The 17,785-nt window shown below is 32.5% G+C and overlaps 1 protein-coding gene, 1 long non-coding RNA gene and 1 other non-coding gene across 3 annotated transcripts in view; 1 reads left to right on the plus strand and 2 right to left on the minus strand.

Annotated features, from left to right (window-relative positions):
• Positions 1 to 17,785, plus strand: part of LOC117219085 (uncharacterized) — a 33,253-nt gene that overhangs the window by 528 nt on the left and 14,940 nt on the right. Inside the window, exons 2-4 of the mRNA XM_033467981.2 lie at positions 7,809 to 7,997; positions 9,908 to 10,078; positions 12,329 to 12,574. Of these exons, the coding sequence (XP_033323872.2) occupies positions 7,809 to 7,997; positions 9,908 to 10,078; positions 12,329 to 12,574 (606 nt within the window). The remainder of the gene's footprint in view (positions 1 to 7,808; positions 7,998 to 9,907; positions 10,079 to 12,328; positions 12,575 to 17,785) is intronic.
• On the minus strand, positions 1,069 to 1,150 carry TRNAS-UGA (transfer RNA serine (anticodon UGA)). Its single transcript has one exon. It is a non-coding gene; the product is annotated as a tRNA-Ser (tRNA).
• LOC143260441 (uncharacterized) lies at positions 13,776 to 17,392 on the minus strand. Its single transcript, XR_013034603.1, has 3 exons — positions 16,176 to 17,392; positions 14,622 to 14,787; positions 13,776 to 14,485 (listed from the first exon to the last, which is right to left on the minus strand). It is a non-coding gene; the product is annotated as an uncharacterized LOC143260441 (long non-coding RNA).

Raw genomic sequence — 17,785 nt, forward strand, 5'->3', positions numbered from 1 at the left:
TGAATATTTCGATATTACGTATCAGAAATTTTCTTTTACTAAATACTTCATGGATAATAAGTTCATCTAGGACGAACATATACTAGCATTCCTCATTTTTTGTTCATGTTTTCGTAATTTAACATAGTTAGTGATCATTTTCATACCAATTTGGTAATACTTATCAAATACATACTTTATTACATTTGATCTTAGTAAGTATGACATGTGTTAAACCGAGTATAACCTAAATTTAGGTCCGAACAATGTAAGATGATTTTGTTATTATTGCTAAAACATTTTATAAATAAGATTAATAGAGATATGTAAATTAAAAATTACAGATGTAAATTTATCAAACGACAGATGGCCGATATGGTAAAATGGTAAATGATCCATTTATCGTCGTAGATCATACAACGATGCGTCATGCTGTATCCGATATATCGATGCATCTTATAGCTATAGCATACACACATGCGTACGCACTTGAATCTTGTTTTCTTCTCTTAAGATAGGGAAAGATGTCTGACACGTAAAATTTTAGTATCGCAGACGTAGAATAGATAATAAAAATAAACATAAATGCAAAACTCGCTAAGAGATTATGTGTCCATAATTTCTATACGTTTGTTCATTAAATATTATTCTACACTTTAGTAAAACATACTGGACCGGTAGAACGAATGCCATTTTTGCGTTGTATTTCAACGAGGAAGTTCTACACGCAATTTAACGTCATTTTATCTGTGTGACAGTCTGCGTAAACAAAGGAATATTACAGATCCAATAAATCACGCAATTTTTCATCTATATTTCAAACTTTTTGTTTTTCTCCTTGTAGAAAGGTATCTGCTAAGAAGATAACACAAAAAATTACACATGGATCGCAGCCATAATCATAATTGGAGACTCAGTTTTTACTGAGTTTGCCACTGCATGAGTTTTTATTTCGTTTATCAACTTCGACACTATATAACGAATATTTAACAAAGAATTTCAAGTGATAACGTTGTTTCATATACATTGTAGTTGATCTACAGCGATTTAGTTGCCGTTAAATCTTTTTGCCGGAAAAAAAAATTAATTCGCTGCGGGCAGGATTCGAACCTGCGCGGGTAGAACCCAGTGGATTTCAAGTCCACCTCCTTAACCGCTCGGACACCACAGCAGATGAAATTTCGTGGCCATTTTTCGCGATATTATTCGCGTGCACGTTCACCATTCTACGTTTATGTTTATACGCCTCGGTATATTGTATTTTATTATTGATTTTGCTTCTAAACGTGGACAATTATTTTCGTTTTCTAAGAAAATAATATATGAATAAGTTTATTTACCGAAATAAAGAAATATGCAAACTATTATTCGCAATTAGATTTTCTCAGATATATTTTGAGCTTTATGAATAAAACAAATTGTGAAATGATTTTATGAATCTATATAAATAAAAGAAATGGAGATACAAAAAATATTTAAATATGACACTGGTAAAATGGGAATATTTTAAACATATCAGTAATCGATAAATCTGTATATGTTGAATTATACAATAATGTTCATGTTCTATGTATTTATGCATACCAGACGCTGTTAATTGTGAATGTAACGATAAATAAAAAATTAGCCTTGGGAGAAAATGAATGGACGCGTGTAACAGAAAGTACTATTTCGTGTATTGATTCAGGTAAATGTTATCGTTATTTTTCAATGAGAAATGCAGAATATTTTGGAAATTAAAGTTTTATAACGTAAAAGAAGCTCTTATCTACGGAAGGTATTTTAAAAATCAAATTCAATATCGTTTAACAACTTATTTATTATTTTCTATGTATTATACCTTGAACTATACAATTATTAGCAGTATATATATGTACGTAACGAAATTGTTAATGTGATACAGTTACTTTGAATAAACAAATCATCGTGTAATAGAAAAATTAGATGCATTTAAATAAAACGTTTCATTTTTATTAGACACGACTGTGTTTTAGCCGCATTCTTACTGCTAGTAATTGGATATAGAGAACTTTCAATCTCATTTCGAATTGATCCAATTTGCGATGCAAAACCTATTGAGACCGACGGTTTACCGTAAAGCAACTGAATCAGTTCAACGCTTAAATTGACACTAATTGATATTAACTTTCAAGTGAGGGAGAAATATGCGTGTATTCACACTTCTCGGCCTGTATCAATATTTCATATTGTACCAATATTAAATGGTACAATATGTATATTGTATACATATATTTGGGGTCTTTTCTTTGCAAGCGTCTAAGTAATTTTTGATAAGCTACGTAACATGTAGGGTGATCGGAAAGAAATTCATTATTCCTGGTCAAAACAGAAAACTTGTCTTATTATATATAAGCATTTAGATATTAATCCAAAACATTTTTCCATTTATGATTCCTTTCAGTACAGTATGAGGAAAATAAAAGTAATTCTATTTATATAAACAAACTAAATGTACGAAAATTATGATCTTCTTTTTGACATCCCTAATATTTTTGCAAGAGCTACGGACTTATTTATACCTGTACATAAATACATTTTATAATTATCTCAAATTATTGACAATCGAAAATTCAAACTAATTTGAAATAAATATCGAAGTACAGCATGCAAGAAAAAGACGATCTTTAATGTTCTATTGTATAGTTTCGAAGAAGGAATAGCGATTGTTTAACAATCGAATTAAATTAATTTTTATAGCCTCTACAAGAGAAACATAAGTTGTTCGGAGCAAATTTTGATAAATTATTCTGTATTAGAGTGATTTAGAAAGCTATTAATACGAGTTGCGCAGCGATGTCCCATCGGTTCAACCATTCGTGCGTTTTCACCTAACCCCACACGTCTACTTTTTGGTTTAATCCTTAAGAAATGTTGCATACATTGAAATTCACGCAAGTATTATGGAAACTCTCGCAAACTGCTAATATTTAATGCGTGGGGTACGTAGGTATATATGTACGCATGCAAGGGTAATTATTCATAAAAGATTGCACCTCATCGATTTTGAAAGAAATTAAATATGTCGTATCTAAAACTCAACGTCCCGAACAATTTTTTCGGCGCGGGAAATTTTTATTTTTCATAAAGATCCGCAGTCTAGTGATAATGAAGATGAATAAATGGACGGCGCGAGCAGTCTCGCCGACGATCAATAAGTACTTAACACTATTTTTACCAGAGGGCTAGAGATTCCTTCTCAAATTTTAATTCAACACTTTCTACCAAAGGGGTCAAAAGACACCGTTCAAACTTTTGATTCAACACTGCTTTCACCAAAAAGAGGTCAAAAGATACCTTTCGCAATTTATATTTAACAGTGTTTCCACCAAAAGGGTCAAAAGAAACCTATGAAATACTTAATGTAAAATAATTTTCTACATTTTACCTTTGTACTGCGGCAACCGGGTCATTTTGACCCGGTGTATATAATTCGTTACCCAATTACTTAATTTTTGGCAATTAAATAACATAAATTTCGTTTGCGCTAGAAACAACAGAAAGACCATTAGGTCTGCAAGAAGTATCTTCAAAAATATGTTTGAAAAAGATAATGAAAAAAGCTGGGATGGTCATAAACCTAATTGACTATTTAACTTTTCTTATAATTATAAAAATAATTAAACAATAATGGTGAAACCGTTTTTTTTGTTTCGAGGCCCTGAATATAATGTTCGTCATTCAAGTTGGAACTACTAATTGCAAAATATAAAATAAATTGTTCAAACAGCTACAATTTTCGATTGCAAATAACAATTCCAATACATCGAAAATTTTACCCTGTACATATATGATGCGACTTAACAACTTGGTTTGTAGTTTTGGGATTGAAACAATTTATAAATAATACAATAATAATACCAAATAATACAAAATAAATCTCCTTAAATTTTCAATGAATTTACAAAAATGTAAAATAAAAAATATACCTCGTACAGCACAAGTTCATACATATCATACTCATAAGACACTTTTTACTTGTTCTGGGGTGGAGTTTTAGTCCCGTGTAGTTACTTGAAATCACGTCAGCAATTACCTCTTTTATTGGCTTACAACATTTTTGGGATACTCTGAATTTTCGTTTTTCTATTTTTCATACTATCTATTTCAATTTACAAAATATTCCCGTGGGATAAATTATGAGGGTTCTAGGATATTATAAAAAAGAAAATTGTATTGATTTATGAAGAAGGCAGATTGCGTTCAACGAAGCATTTTAGCTTCAGCTGGTAGCGAACGTGTAAAGTGCATACGTTTCGACAAGAAAGTTAATAACAACCACTATGTATTTGGCGTTTTGGCTCCAGGCGTCTTAATACCCTAATGCCTGGCAGTAAATTTATCTGTCCATTCTATTGTTTGAATTGTATGAATGCACATCTACGTAGAATATGGCTAAATCAGAGCGTTTTACTGGCGAAGTAATTAATAGAGAATTTTTGTATTTAGCTTTTCAATGATTTAGGGATCACAGAAAAACTTGCAAGAACATTTCAATTAAGCAGTTTTATAAAAGAGTTAACCAGTTATCTGTTTTTGACGAGAATGCTTGTCATGAAGAAATGGCAATATTTTGGGTTATGACTAGATTGCGGATCTTAACGCAAAATAAAAATTATTTTCATCGATCAGAATTAAATAATTTGAATAAGTTGGAATTCATGCATCTCTACATTTCTAGTTGTTTGTTATTTGTTACCTATTTTGCATATCACGTATTCATTTTTGTCATAAATGCATAAAGTCCTCAGTCTAGTTACGACGAGTACACTCGTAGTGCGTAAAAAGTAGATGCAATTTGCTGTTTAAATTGTCATTTTACTGAAAACTAAAATATATTCGTAGATTCTAAGACGTTCTGAATATTTGGATGCCAAAACAAAATGAAACGAACGAATAAAAAAATATAAATAATTATTATGAAAGAACTGTATACAGGGTATCCTATAATTATGTGAACATACAGAAAGGGGTGATTCCTGAGGTGATTTGAAATAACTTAAAAAACACTGACCAATGAGAGACGAGCTCAGCTGGCGCAAGGCGACCGAACCAACGAACTGTCGAAACCCAGTTCCGCCGATTGGCTCGGCCGCTTAGCGCTAGGCGAGCTGACCTCTCATTGGTCGGTGTTTTTCGTTAATAACTCGTAAACAAAGCCACGAATTGCATTTTCGCCAAGAAAAACGTTACTTTAAATGACTTCAGGGACCCCCATTTCCGGGTGTTAACATAATTATGGAACACCCTGTATGGTCATATATTGTATTAGTCATCGCTACATCGCTTACATTTTGCGACATATTTTAGATATGCACTTTTTAAAGAGGACGCCATGTCTAACTGGTTGATGACAGATGTTCGGTATTTGCAAACACGAGTAATGATAAATCGCATTACAAATATTACCGTACGTTCACGACGGAATCGATGCTCAGCTTTGATAAGAAAAGCCTACTGGTCATTCAACCGTGGAAGCCTCTAAAGAAGTAATCCTCTTTCTCTGTCAGTTGCGAGAATATGTATATATCTCGGGATTCTCTTCTTAATACTGTAAATAACAACGACCTGCGAAAATTCGTGAATGTGTAGTTCAAAAAATACCGATAGATTTTGCGCAGTACAACGAACATACAGTGGGTAGCGATAATATTCGTGGACACCCTTTAAAAACGCGATAACCTGTTTTCAAATTGGATCAACCGACTTAAACCCTTTCGAGCTGTTAGAGGGGCTAGTTTACTAGACAATGAGTGCAAAGATTTTTGTAAAAATTGAAAGAATAAGAAAATGATGTGTCCTCAATTTTTCTATCTGAGCCTACACGACGAGCATACATACATACACAATACTTATCGTAGATCTCGGTCATGTGGATGGCTCGGAAGCCAATCAGTGGCAAGTCCATTAAGCTTAAAATTCAGATAAGTAAGGATTTTGCAAATTAGCTGTAAAAGAATAACGATGTCGCTAATAATGCAAAGCACAATTTTTATTATAAATAAATAAAAAGAAATTATTTTAATGTTAATATTTATATAATTATTTTATTTAATTTTTTCATTTCTCTTATCATTTTTTATTTTATTTTGTTTTGTCATTCCGTGGTCGATATATAAATCGATTATATGATGATAGATGTATTTACACTGTGTAAATCATTTTCATAGAAAAGTGGTTACGAAGGAAAGACACTGATTGTCTTCTGAACCGTCCATATACATACAGGGTGGTCTATGCAATTATTTGAGGTCGTAACTACGTTATTAATGCATTTACGAACAAATGCCAAAGGAGAAAGATAAATGGCTCGAACAGCACTACACTTGTAGGGCCTTAGATCTTTCTTAAGCGCATCGGTGCATGTACAATTAACAATTGTGTCAATTCCTTAAATGGAAATGCATATTTTTTATTACGCAGATCGATTCCTCTTTTTGTTCTGTGTAAAAAATGATTAGGGTATGATTGCAAAAAGATCATTAGTTCTTGAGATATTTAAAAAAAAAATGTCTTTACATATGCATTCATACACACATTATACGTGTACATTCATGTTGACAATTTCATCGAAATCGATTGACGCGGATTCAAAAAGCTACAGATATAAAAATCTTCAGATTACTTAACACTAAATCCACTTTTAGCTCGAAAAGTAACTAACGCGTGTAGCTTTATAACGATGAAAAGGCTATATTTATTTAAATCTTCCGTCAATTTTATTACAATGTATGCTTGAGTGGAAAATCTTATTCAATTATTTTCTATGAAAGAGTGTTGATAATTTTTTAACCGTTTAAAAATGACAAACTGAATATATACGAACATAATAATTTGTTAAGTTTTCGTTCAGACATCAGTAACAATGTAAAAATTACTTTTGAGTTTATAATTATGCAACACCACTGTACATACTTCAGCCAATAAATCTATACAAAAAAGCATTATGAACTTTTGTAAAGAAAAGTCCTTAAAGAGCAAACATGGATATAGCGTCTAAAATAGTCTGAGTAACTTTTAATGATGTTGGAACATCATATTTCACCGTGTTAATAAATACGTGGTACGTTGTCAGGCACGTGTCGAAATGAAAAAAATGCCAATTGCTGTGAACAACGACAACGGGTCAACATAAAGTTTTCTCATTTAAAATACGCCATACAACACTGTTCATTCGCACTGCGAAAGGAAAGTTTATACATGTCGAACAAAAGTCATCACTAGATTGCGGATTTGATTGATTGATTTATTATTTATTTAATTGTCGGGTAATGAATGTATTTCGGCCACATGATAATGCGGCAGTCGATACCACTAAATCCAAGAAGAATCAAATTTTATTTCGATTTAGAAGGAATAAATAACTTTCGTATTTAATAGATTCTGTGTGAAAATTCCACCACGAGTCTCACTTTTAGTTAATATATGAAACTACGTCAATTTTCATGAATTTCAATTTATTCCGCCAGAATTTTTATCCGAGGACTGCTTGAAAAGATTGATTACAAAAAATATGTAATCCCCATTGTTAAGAGAAATTAAAGAAATTAAATAATTCATGGAGCAGGCTACATTTTCACAGACTACATTTCCACTTCCATTTTGTACGACAAAAATGAGTAAAGGAATTGCAAAATAGCAAAAACAGCCGAATAATTTATGAATGTCATTATGCTGTTATAAATTTACTAAAAATTGCGAAAACAAGAAAGAACATTCAAATTATATTTTTTATAATTGTTGCAACATCATTTTTATTTATACAGGACTCTTGCAATTTGACTTACAAATTCGAACGTTGTTGGTTTCAGATAACGGGCATAATTTTATTATCGATTGGCGTGGGGATGCATGGCATCTACCATAGCTACCAGCACTTCTTGGATAGCAAATTCTTATCAGTGCCGTCGCTGCTCATCGCAATCGGAGCCATTATTTTCTTCATCGCATTTTTCGGATGCTGCGGCGCTGCTCGTGAAAATTATTGCATGATCGTGACGGTAATGTATTCCTTATATTGTATTAATTGACCACCTCCGATAATATTAATTAAGTATTATTGCAGCACTCTAGATACAATTATCTGTATAATGTATGTGTGTACAGTGAAGTCTCCCTAATTGACGCTCAGCTTGTACACAGAAATGGACAATTTGGAAAAAGGAGGTACTTTCGGCTCGTTTTTATAGTTGTCGACAGTCGGTAATTATAAAAACGAGCCGCAAGGCTCGAATAATAGTATCACCTCTTTCCAAATTTTCCATTTTTGTTGACAATCTGAGCGTTAATTAGGAATAATTTACTGTACATAGAATCGAGCATAATTCTTGATACCCTTGAAAGGAGATTAATGTTCCCCGCAGACTTGAATAAGTATTGATAAACAAAATGGCATGCCGCTATCAGTGAAAAGTTTCCGACCACCTAAAAATCTTTATTGCCTCGTGGATCAACAGGATTTAAATGACGTACATTTTTGGAAATTAACCCTTTGCGATCGAGGATTTTTCGATGTTCTAAGAATACTTTCCGCAGAGAACTATAATCAAAGATTCAAATAATGAGACTACAAAGAAAATATTGAATTCTTATAACTTTGAAATTACGAAAACGTAAGAAAAAATAATAATTTTTTGTAGCATTAACAAAAATTAGAATTAAAGAAATGTTTCGTTCGCCAACTAAGTTAGTACCTATTACAAAAAGAACGTAATGTCTGTCATCTGAGAAAAAAGATTCAAGTTATTCCTTATTAAAATGTCGTAACTTTTCGCAACGTATGCGTAGCCAGAAACGACTAGAGAAATACATACAGTGACCCACAAAAGTGCTCGTACTGAACTAAATGACTTGAATTTTTTTTATATGATAGAGGGACTAGTCTACTAGACGATGACTAAAAAGCTTTTTTTCACATTTTGCTATTACTTGGAATGAAAAGGAAGAATTGAAAACCCTCGTTTTTTAACTTTTTATCCGAGGCTATAACAAAGATTTAGAAAATACCTTTTGTAGATCTCAGTAACTTATATGCGTGCTGAATTTGATCGAAATCGATTAATCCAGAGTCGAGCTACAAACGTTGAAGGATTGTAAAAACTGCAGATTTTTTTACAGTTTTTGGTCAAAATCGTGATAAAACTGTGATTTTTGCGACCTTTAATTTGTTGTAACTTGTAACAACGTGAATCGATTTCGATAAACTTTTTAACATGTATATAAGTTATCGAGATCTACAAAAGACATTTTTTAAATTATCGTTATAGGTTCAGATGAAAAATTTAAAAATTTAGAGATTTTTATTTTTTTGTCATTCCAAATAATAGCGAAATTAAAAAAGAAAATCATTTCAGTCATCGTCTAGTAGACTAGTCTCTCTATCATCCAAAAAAACATTCGAGTCATTTGGTTCAGTTTTAAAATAGTTATTGCGTTTTAAAAGATGGGGGCCATCGTATAGGCAGAATAATAGAGATTATGGAAATATAATTATTCGTAAGCTCGTGTGGACACTGTCCGCCACCGCACATGTTTCTCAATGAGGAATCGTCAGGTATCGATTCGCGTAAGTTTCGTGTCCTGATAAAAATCTATTTTTACGTTGCTCTCTCCCCATAACTGCATTGTTTCGGAACTACGGAACCTTGAAAATGGCGTTCCGTGCGTAGACAGACAGTGCAGAATTTAATTTTTATTTATTTCTCGTTTCCTGATTTAGCATCGAAGCGTTAACTATATGACTAATAATTAAAAGAATAAATAAATACTAGTAATAACTAATATCGACATGTTTATGAGATGTTCTTCCACGAAGTGTTCTAGGTTCCGCATAAGTGGACACACTTTCTGCAAATCGAATGAATTATCCACCACACTTTAATCGGTCGTTGTGTTTGCTTTTTGTTCGCAGTTTACCTCTTTGCTGGTCATCGTTTTCATTTTGGAACTTGCAGGTGGTATTTCTGGATATGTTTTGAGGGCCAGGGCGTCCTCTATCATTGAAGGCAAAATGGAGCAGACTATGAAGGAATACCAGACTACCGAAGGCATAACAGAGATTTGGGACAACCTGCAACGCAAAGTAATATATTTTACTTTTTACACGTTACCTTTTTAACATGGTCTTCTTGAGGAATATGAAAATATAAGAATATGATATTTTCTCGCGTTAATTATAGTTCGCTTCAATAATTAGTTTCAATTAACAATTGAGTTTTCTTCTAAGCTTTTTCTTTGCCATTAAATTTCACGAATATCTTGAAACATATTAAACATTAAATCTCAATAATATATATAATTAGCAGACAGATAATATATAGAAAAACGTACGTTCGTGCAAAATAAAAATTGTCTGCATTAATTGCAAGATACATTTCATTCTCTAATTAATTCGATACGTTGAACATATTGCAATAACGTGTTTAAATTATTTGATTGCTTTTAATGCTTTGCATGCTTTTATGCATTCGGAAATGCATAAAATCGGCGGTTCCACAATTACCGTTGTTATACGATTAGTTGGCAATCGAATTTTCATTGAATTTTCATCGAATTTGCATCGAATTTTCACACGAAATCGCAGCGAGAAAATACGATCACAAATATCATCACTCGATATCATCGCAAAATATTGTGTACCGGTGTCGGATCAAATTCGCGTTAGGTTACAACGAATCGACGAATAACGGGTAACATTTTATTTCATATCGATCGTTTGTTCGTCGTATCTTTGCTAGAACAAAGCAAGTGGGGAGCGATGAGAAAGAAAGACTGTCGAACTGTCGACTGTTCGATTGTTTGTTCGAACAGAGTGGGGATAATTAACGTGATGGATATTTATCTGTCCGGCTAACGTAATACTTTTACGATTATACAACTGTGCTGTAGGAACAATTTCGTCATGTTATGAAATGTTCTGCAGTTTTCATGTAACTTTACCTACCGGTGATCTATTAATAGAACTATCAATGATTGTGTTACCTCAAAAGGGGGCTTAACAGGTTTCTTTTACATGATAATATCGAAAGAAACGATTGACCTACGCCATTGGAGTTCGACTTCACAGTTTACAATTGAAATTATTACTGTTATTGAAAAATTGATTAAGAAATTCTTAACTGTTCAGATTTTTCCTTACATTTTGAAAAAATACGACATACTTGGCAACCCTTAACTGTTTTAATGATTTTCACAAAAATGACTCATATACTGGGATCACGATAGACCCCAGAATAAAAGTGTGAGAAATGTGTTAATCTAATTCTAGAATAAACTTATCATTTATATTTTGTTCTTAGCTAGTGCATAATATAATAAACAACCCGGAAAATTAAGCTTTTACTACATAATAAAATAGAAATACAAAATTTTAGGATTATTCACGACTTAGGATTATTCAACCCTTGCCTTAATTAGAACCTTCCAAATATGAATGTTATTAATGTTTTGTCAAATCGTAAGAAACAAATTTTTTTTTATCAATATATAAGCATCGTGATAAATGTAGACATAAAATACAACGGAAAACGTTGATTATTCGGGCTAAGGAGAGTGACATGCATGTTCGGATAATGGAACAGTTACTTGGTTTCATTTAGTTTAATTGTGTACATTTATTATCTTAAATTCAGATAATTATACAAATTTCTTGTTTTTACTAGAGGATAATCGATTATCTTACTTTTAAAAAATTGGAATTCGAAAAAGGTTCCCTTCATCGATTAAAAGATTACATTGTAAGATAAACATGATACTATTCGATAAATACACGAAGACTCGTAGTCTAGTTGTTAACCCTTCATATACGTATAGTTCGGCGTACCTTTGAGGTCACGAACTGATTCATCATGTCTTTAAGCCTAATTTCACTTTTAGCCACAGTGTGGCAAAAGTGTTATTTTGTTCTCTTATTGTTCATACGTAATCAAGATAGTTATACATCGCGATCTTCAAATCCTTAATTCATGCATCAAGGTAAATTCAATTCTCTTAAAAATTACATTTAGTGATTGGTTTCAAGTTGTACGAATTTTTTAATATTATGTTTTACGCATTTATGGATTTTTATGCATTTATTGCAAGTGCAAAATGACATACTAGAAATTCCTTATTTCACCAAAACTGAATAACATCTTCAGCTTAGGTCAATTAATCTTTTAATCAGAGATAACAATTCTACCATTGATTCAATTTTCAAAAAATTAGTTGTAGAAATAAAATAAATACTAGTTGTCACTGTGTCTGCGATAAAAATCCTAGGGCAAGGGGTAAAGAGCGAAACTTGAAGTGAACCGTTTACGAAGTGGAATTAATGTCGTGAATCTTTCTCTAGTTCGACTGTTGCGGTACTAAAAATGCGACCGATTGGAGCGACATTTTGAATCCCTCATCTAATTCAACCGTGAAAAACCTTCCCATTTCGTGTTGCGACTTCAAAATGGGAACCGTAGGATCGGTAAATTGCACCCTTACCACGCCGACTCTGCACCAGAAGGGCTGTTACAAGAGTTTCCTGGCTTACATCGCGGCTCATGCCATGCAACTCGGCGGCGTTGGCATTGGTATTGCCATTGTTCAGGTAATTCACTCGTAACATATTCCCGTCGTTCAAAAAACCGCGTTTCGCGACTTCTAATTTCTTTATTCTTGCGTCGATAGCGTGTTCCTATTTAAAAAAAAAAGACGATCGTCACTAACTCGACATTTCTTCTAATTCTGTTTCAGGCAATCGGGATTTGGTTTTCAAGTTACTTGGCGCGGTCGATTAAAAACACCTACGAGAGCGTTTAAGAGTGGAAGCAACGAGCTTGTAGACTATCTGCATATCAAGTATAGATAATTCGAATGATAATGCAGAAGGATTTAAAAAATGTCTATTCCAAACTATATTAAATTACATACTAAATATTGTGTATTAGCAGTAAGATGTTTTGTATTTCCAAAAGTAGAATACGAAAATTCTCCGTTTTTTAATCCATAGGAGCAGTCGAGATGTATGCGTAATGTATGTGTAATCGTGCTCGAAAAAGTAGACTACGTAGACTGTTCTTTTTTTTTCGTTTTGATAAGAAAAGCTAAGAACGAATCTGTATGTAAGAGGATCTCTTATCAATAAACAATACGAAACTTATTCGTGGTATTTTGTAAGAAAAATTGCACGGAGCCTTTCAAGTTGTTCCTTTTAAGTATGCGATTGATAAATAATTACTTTTACAACAAATATCCTCGCAAACCTTGGATTTGTACAGTGCGACTTGACAATTCTGCTGCTACAAACCATTTAATCAATCTATGCACGAATTTCTTCAAATGTTCTCGGAAATCGTCGAGTAATCCTTTCAAAGAATTATTTTGTATGGAAATCTCAGATATTTCTTCTCAGGCTTTTAGTTTACTTTTCTTGTATTCTGTTAAAACTATTATGATAAATAAAACTATTATCATTTGCTTAGCTGTAGATCTACTAACCTTTCACTACATGTGCGGTATATGAAACACGATATTTGCGACAAGCAAACTGCCATGTTTTATTATAGGTATAATGTTACCATGTTCTGCATTGAATTTCATAAGAAAAGATTCTTGTAATAACTAGTCTTCTACTAGTCTATGTTTAAAATTGTGTTTTTTTTTTATAAACATTGTACTTCGTTAAAGCTATTGATATTACATATAAGACATTCAAAAGTGTATACTTTCGAAAGTAACTTTTGAAAATTTCATTAGGAAAATTGGCGTACACGTAGCGGTTTTGGGAAGTTTCTTGAAATCAGAATCTCTTTTGTGAATTCTTCTCTGAATAAACAATATTTAAATGTATACTGGTTATTTGAACAGAAAAATGTAATTTTAGGCTTGGGAATAATCAGTTTTTTTTTATTTCTAATCAAAGTTACCAATACAACTTATACAGTATCAATTGTTTATTCCCTCAGATTGTTTTCTCACGAGTTTCTCGAGTAAATTTGTTAAAACTAGTACCGAGGAATAGTACCGACATTCTACATGTGTGCTGCCTTCTCATTTTAGGATAGAGTTGATAAAACATATCGAACCAAGATAATTTCGTATCCGGTGTGCAAAAGCTGATTCACACGAGAGGCAATATTGTAGCGAAGGAAAGATTCCTAATTTGAAATAAAGTTTACCGTGGTTTGTAATACGTGCCCGTAATTCATACCTACCTATGAATAATAAACGTGTGCTGAATTACCCACACGACGATACGCATGAGTCATATTCTGTATATTTTTCACGCATGGAAGTAGGAACCGGTCGATGTGCCAGTGCCGACCATTTCGAGGCCCCTAGTGGTAGAAGAGGAACGTTTCCCAACGGAGAGATTTTTTTTTCATTTACATGTAATCCATCAATGGAGTTTTTATACATTTGGAATGCTTATATTACCATTATAATATTTTGGTGACTCTCAAATTCTCTGCATTACGTCATTCCATAATTATGTACAGCGCAATTTAATTAGGGGTACCTAAATATGTGATTCATTATTGCGTAACCATGATTAGATTTATTGACATTTAGAGTGTTTATTGTAAAATTAATTTGCACTAAATGTCACATAAAGTATGCATAAATATAAAAAAAAAAATATTATTTATGGATACCTTTAATATCTCATGTTTTTGGAAGGCGAAATACATATACATATTCATCAACATTAGTCTTTTTATAAAATTCTAATGGCTGAGATAATGTCTGTATATTTTAGCTTGCAAAAATGCAAAAGGGATTCACATTATACATTATAATTACTCGATGTGCGAAGTGTAACTAGAAATAGAATGCATAGTTATATACATATATTTTTTATCTCAATGTTAATTCTATAATTTTATTAATCAATGAATGAAAATTTATTAATTAAGTCAATGAAAACCATGAAAAGAGTAATTTAATATTTTAATATGAATTTGTTCAAAATAAACTTTTAAAACTAATCTTTCATTTTCTTATGCGCCACGTATTTTTACGATTTTGCATGTTCTTTTTTAAGAATTTAGCGTTTAGTATGCACATACGTATTTGCAGTAGATAGTAACAGTACATCTTAATGTTTAACATAAAATATCATACCTCCGTTGCATAACGAAAAGAATACTATAAAAATTTAGAAAAATTATACAATATATGTTAACAAATTAAACAATGACAATACTATTGTGAATTTAAACATATATGGTTGATTAGAAAAATTCAATGTTAACTTTGTGTTTTGTTAACTTTTATTTCACACGGATATCCACTATGTAATGGTTATATGTTTGTTTTCGAGTATGGCTAATAATCAGCATATAAAACTCCTTTCTTTATGTGTATAATAATTGTTGTCCTACAGAACAATTTTTATTTTTATGTATGAAACTTTACTCATTTTCTCAACAATTCAGTTGAAGCCATTTTCAGTACACTCTCAATTTTATTTTGTTCTCAATATTGTATTGATGAAACCTGTAGAATTTTATATACAATAGATAGACTTTTGTTTGAAATGCGACTAATGATTTTGAGCGATCATTTTTACTCAGATATGTATAATTAGTTATAACAAAGAAACTTATAATTTCACTACCATGACGCAACAATTATTACCAACAGGAAAGCCATGTTTGAAATATGTTTTCTTTGCTAACAACTTGGATGAAGAATATTAAATTTAATATTTATTTTATAACAAGACTGACGATCTTAATGTTAGTGCATTATAAAATTACTGCAGCGAAAGTATCTTGAAGTTATATAGTTTTCATTAAGCAGATATTTTAACTTCGTTGATTACTAAAAATTTATTCATTGGCATATAAAGTAATACAAAGATTCAAACATGTGGTAAAATAAATTTGTGTTTCCGAAAAGGTATTCAAAATTATTAAGAAGTCTTGAAAAATGTATGTTAACATCAAATTATTCTTTAGTTGATTTATACATAATTTAAATAATTATTTCCATCTATTTCCTTCAATGTAGTACATTTATGATTTTATATTCCTTATACAAAAGAGTACAAGTCATGACTTCCGAGAAGAGGAGTGTTACTACACGACATACGATTTATTATTACATTAACGAATTACAAATTATGTTCATCGATATTAAAACGAGCATATCGTTTAGTAGTATTTTCCTCGTTTCATAGCGCATCCAATGGCACTTTTCTTTACCTCTGACCAATAAACATCACCAACTCGTTAGACAATAGGAAACAACGTTTGCTCCTCGATAACGTCTCGCTGTGTAATAAAGAAAACTGTATTACCTTCGAAGCTGCTGAGCTACGAATTTCATGCATACGTACATTATTATAGTGTACAGTTGTACGACTGAAATAAAATATAATTTTTTATTTCCTACATTAACGTTATTTTTGCCGATCTTCTCTGTACACATATACTTCTCATAATTAATTTTATAGGCGTTACAATAATCGATCGAGTAATTTTTAAATTACAATTTTAAAACGTGCCTCTTGATCCCTCTGCTAAAAATATCGTCAATAATTGTTGTTGATCAAAAGCGATTATTCGTGAAACGATTTCGTTGTTTAGCTTCTTATAGAATTATATCATCAATTTCAGAGAATAAATTATAATTTATTTTGCTAAATTACATTTGGCAAAACCCAAGTATGACACTGGATATACTATAATTACATCAGTTGATGCAATTGTCAATGAAAAAATGAAATTGAAAATAAAAGCAATACAACCACGATTTATTTTCCCAATGTTTCTAGCACTTACGCGTGTTTATATGAAATACATAAATTAGAAACATCGGTTTGTTTAATATCGCGTATCGCGGCTCTATCAGTAATCAAAAGATTATTTGTTGCATTTGAATGAGAAGCACGTAGATAAGATATCGATACAAATTCGATTCCACGAAGCATGATAGGTACTGTCGAACATTCAAAAACTAAATAATCCGTATCATTAATATCCAGAAATGCCCAATAATTGAACAGTAGTATCCAATAGTCCAAATTGTCGTGTCTCTTTCGAATCTCAATTCACGTCTTGTTGACAAAACTACGTTATACGAGAGAAGGTAACGCCTGATACGGAGCACGGATCGAAAAGTGTCGCAAAAACCATTGTAAAAACTGGTAACTAAACAGCGTTACGTGTGTCGCCGGAATGTGAACGTCTTTATCAGTAGATAATGCGATATATCGAATCGAGTTTAGGTGTTTTCCGCGTTCAGTCGGTTCTTCCTCGTGGCACGGGAGAGAGAAGGAGCAGTATCGTTCTGTAGTGCACCTGCGTGCAAGAGGATTCACGGCGAACGTGCACCAAAATGGCTGCCACGCACCTCGACGTTGGGCTACGTTGTATCAAATACCTGCTATGCGCAGTCAACTCGCTATTTGTGGTCTGTAGCCCGTGATCTTTAATCATTTTCGTCGCCCGTTTAACGAAAATCCGTGCCGCTTGAAATTTTACGGTCGGACGAATCGTTCCGTCGAATTACTCCGGGCCACGGGAACGCGGGAGCACTCGTTTGGTCGCAGTTCGACGGAAACGGTACCTGTCAGCTTAATCGCGAGCCAATTTTTCGCGAACGTCTCTTTCGCCCTGGTCGGTCACGGATTCAGCGAAATTCTATTGCGCCAGAGATCGCCGGATCCTCTCCTTGAAATTACGTCACCAACAGCCTTGTCGATCGATACTTGTATCGAGATAGCGCTTCCTACGTATTATCAATAACCAAAGTTTAAATACAATCCACAATCGTTTTACGTTTGCCGATCCGTTGCAACAATCGCGCGCGT

Source organism: Megalopta genalis, chromosome 12, assembly GCF_051020955.1.
Source record: "Megalopta genalis isolate 19385.01 chromosome 12, iyMegGena1_principal, whole genome shotgun sequence".
NCBI lineage: Eukaryota > Metazoa > Arthropoda > Insecta > Hymenoptera > Halictidae > Megalopta > Megalopta genalis.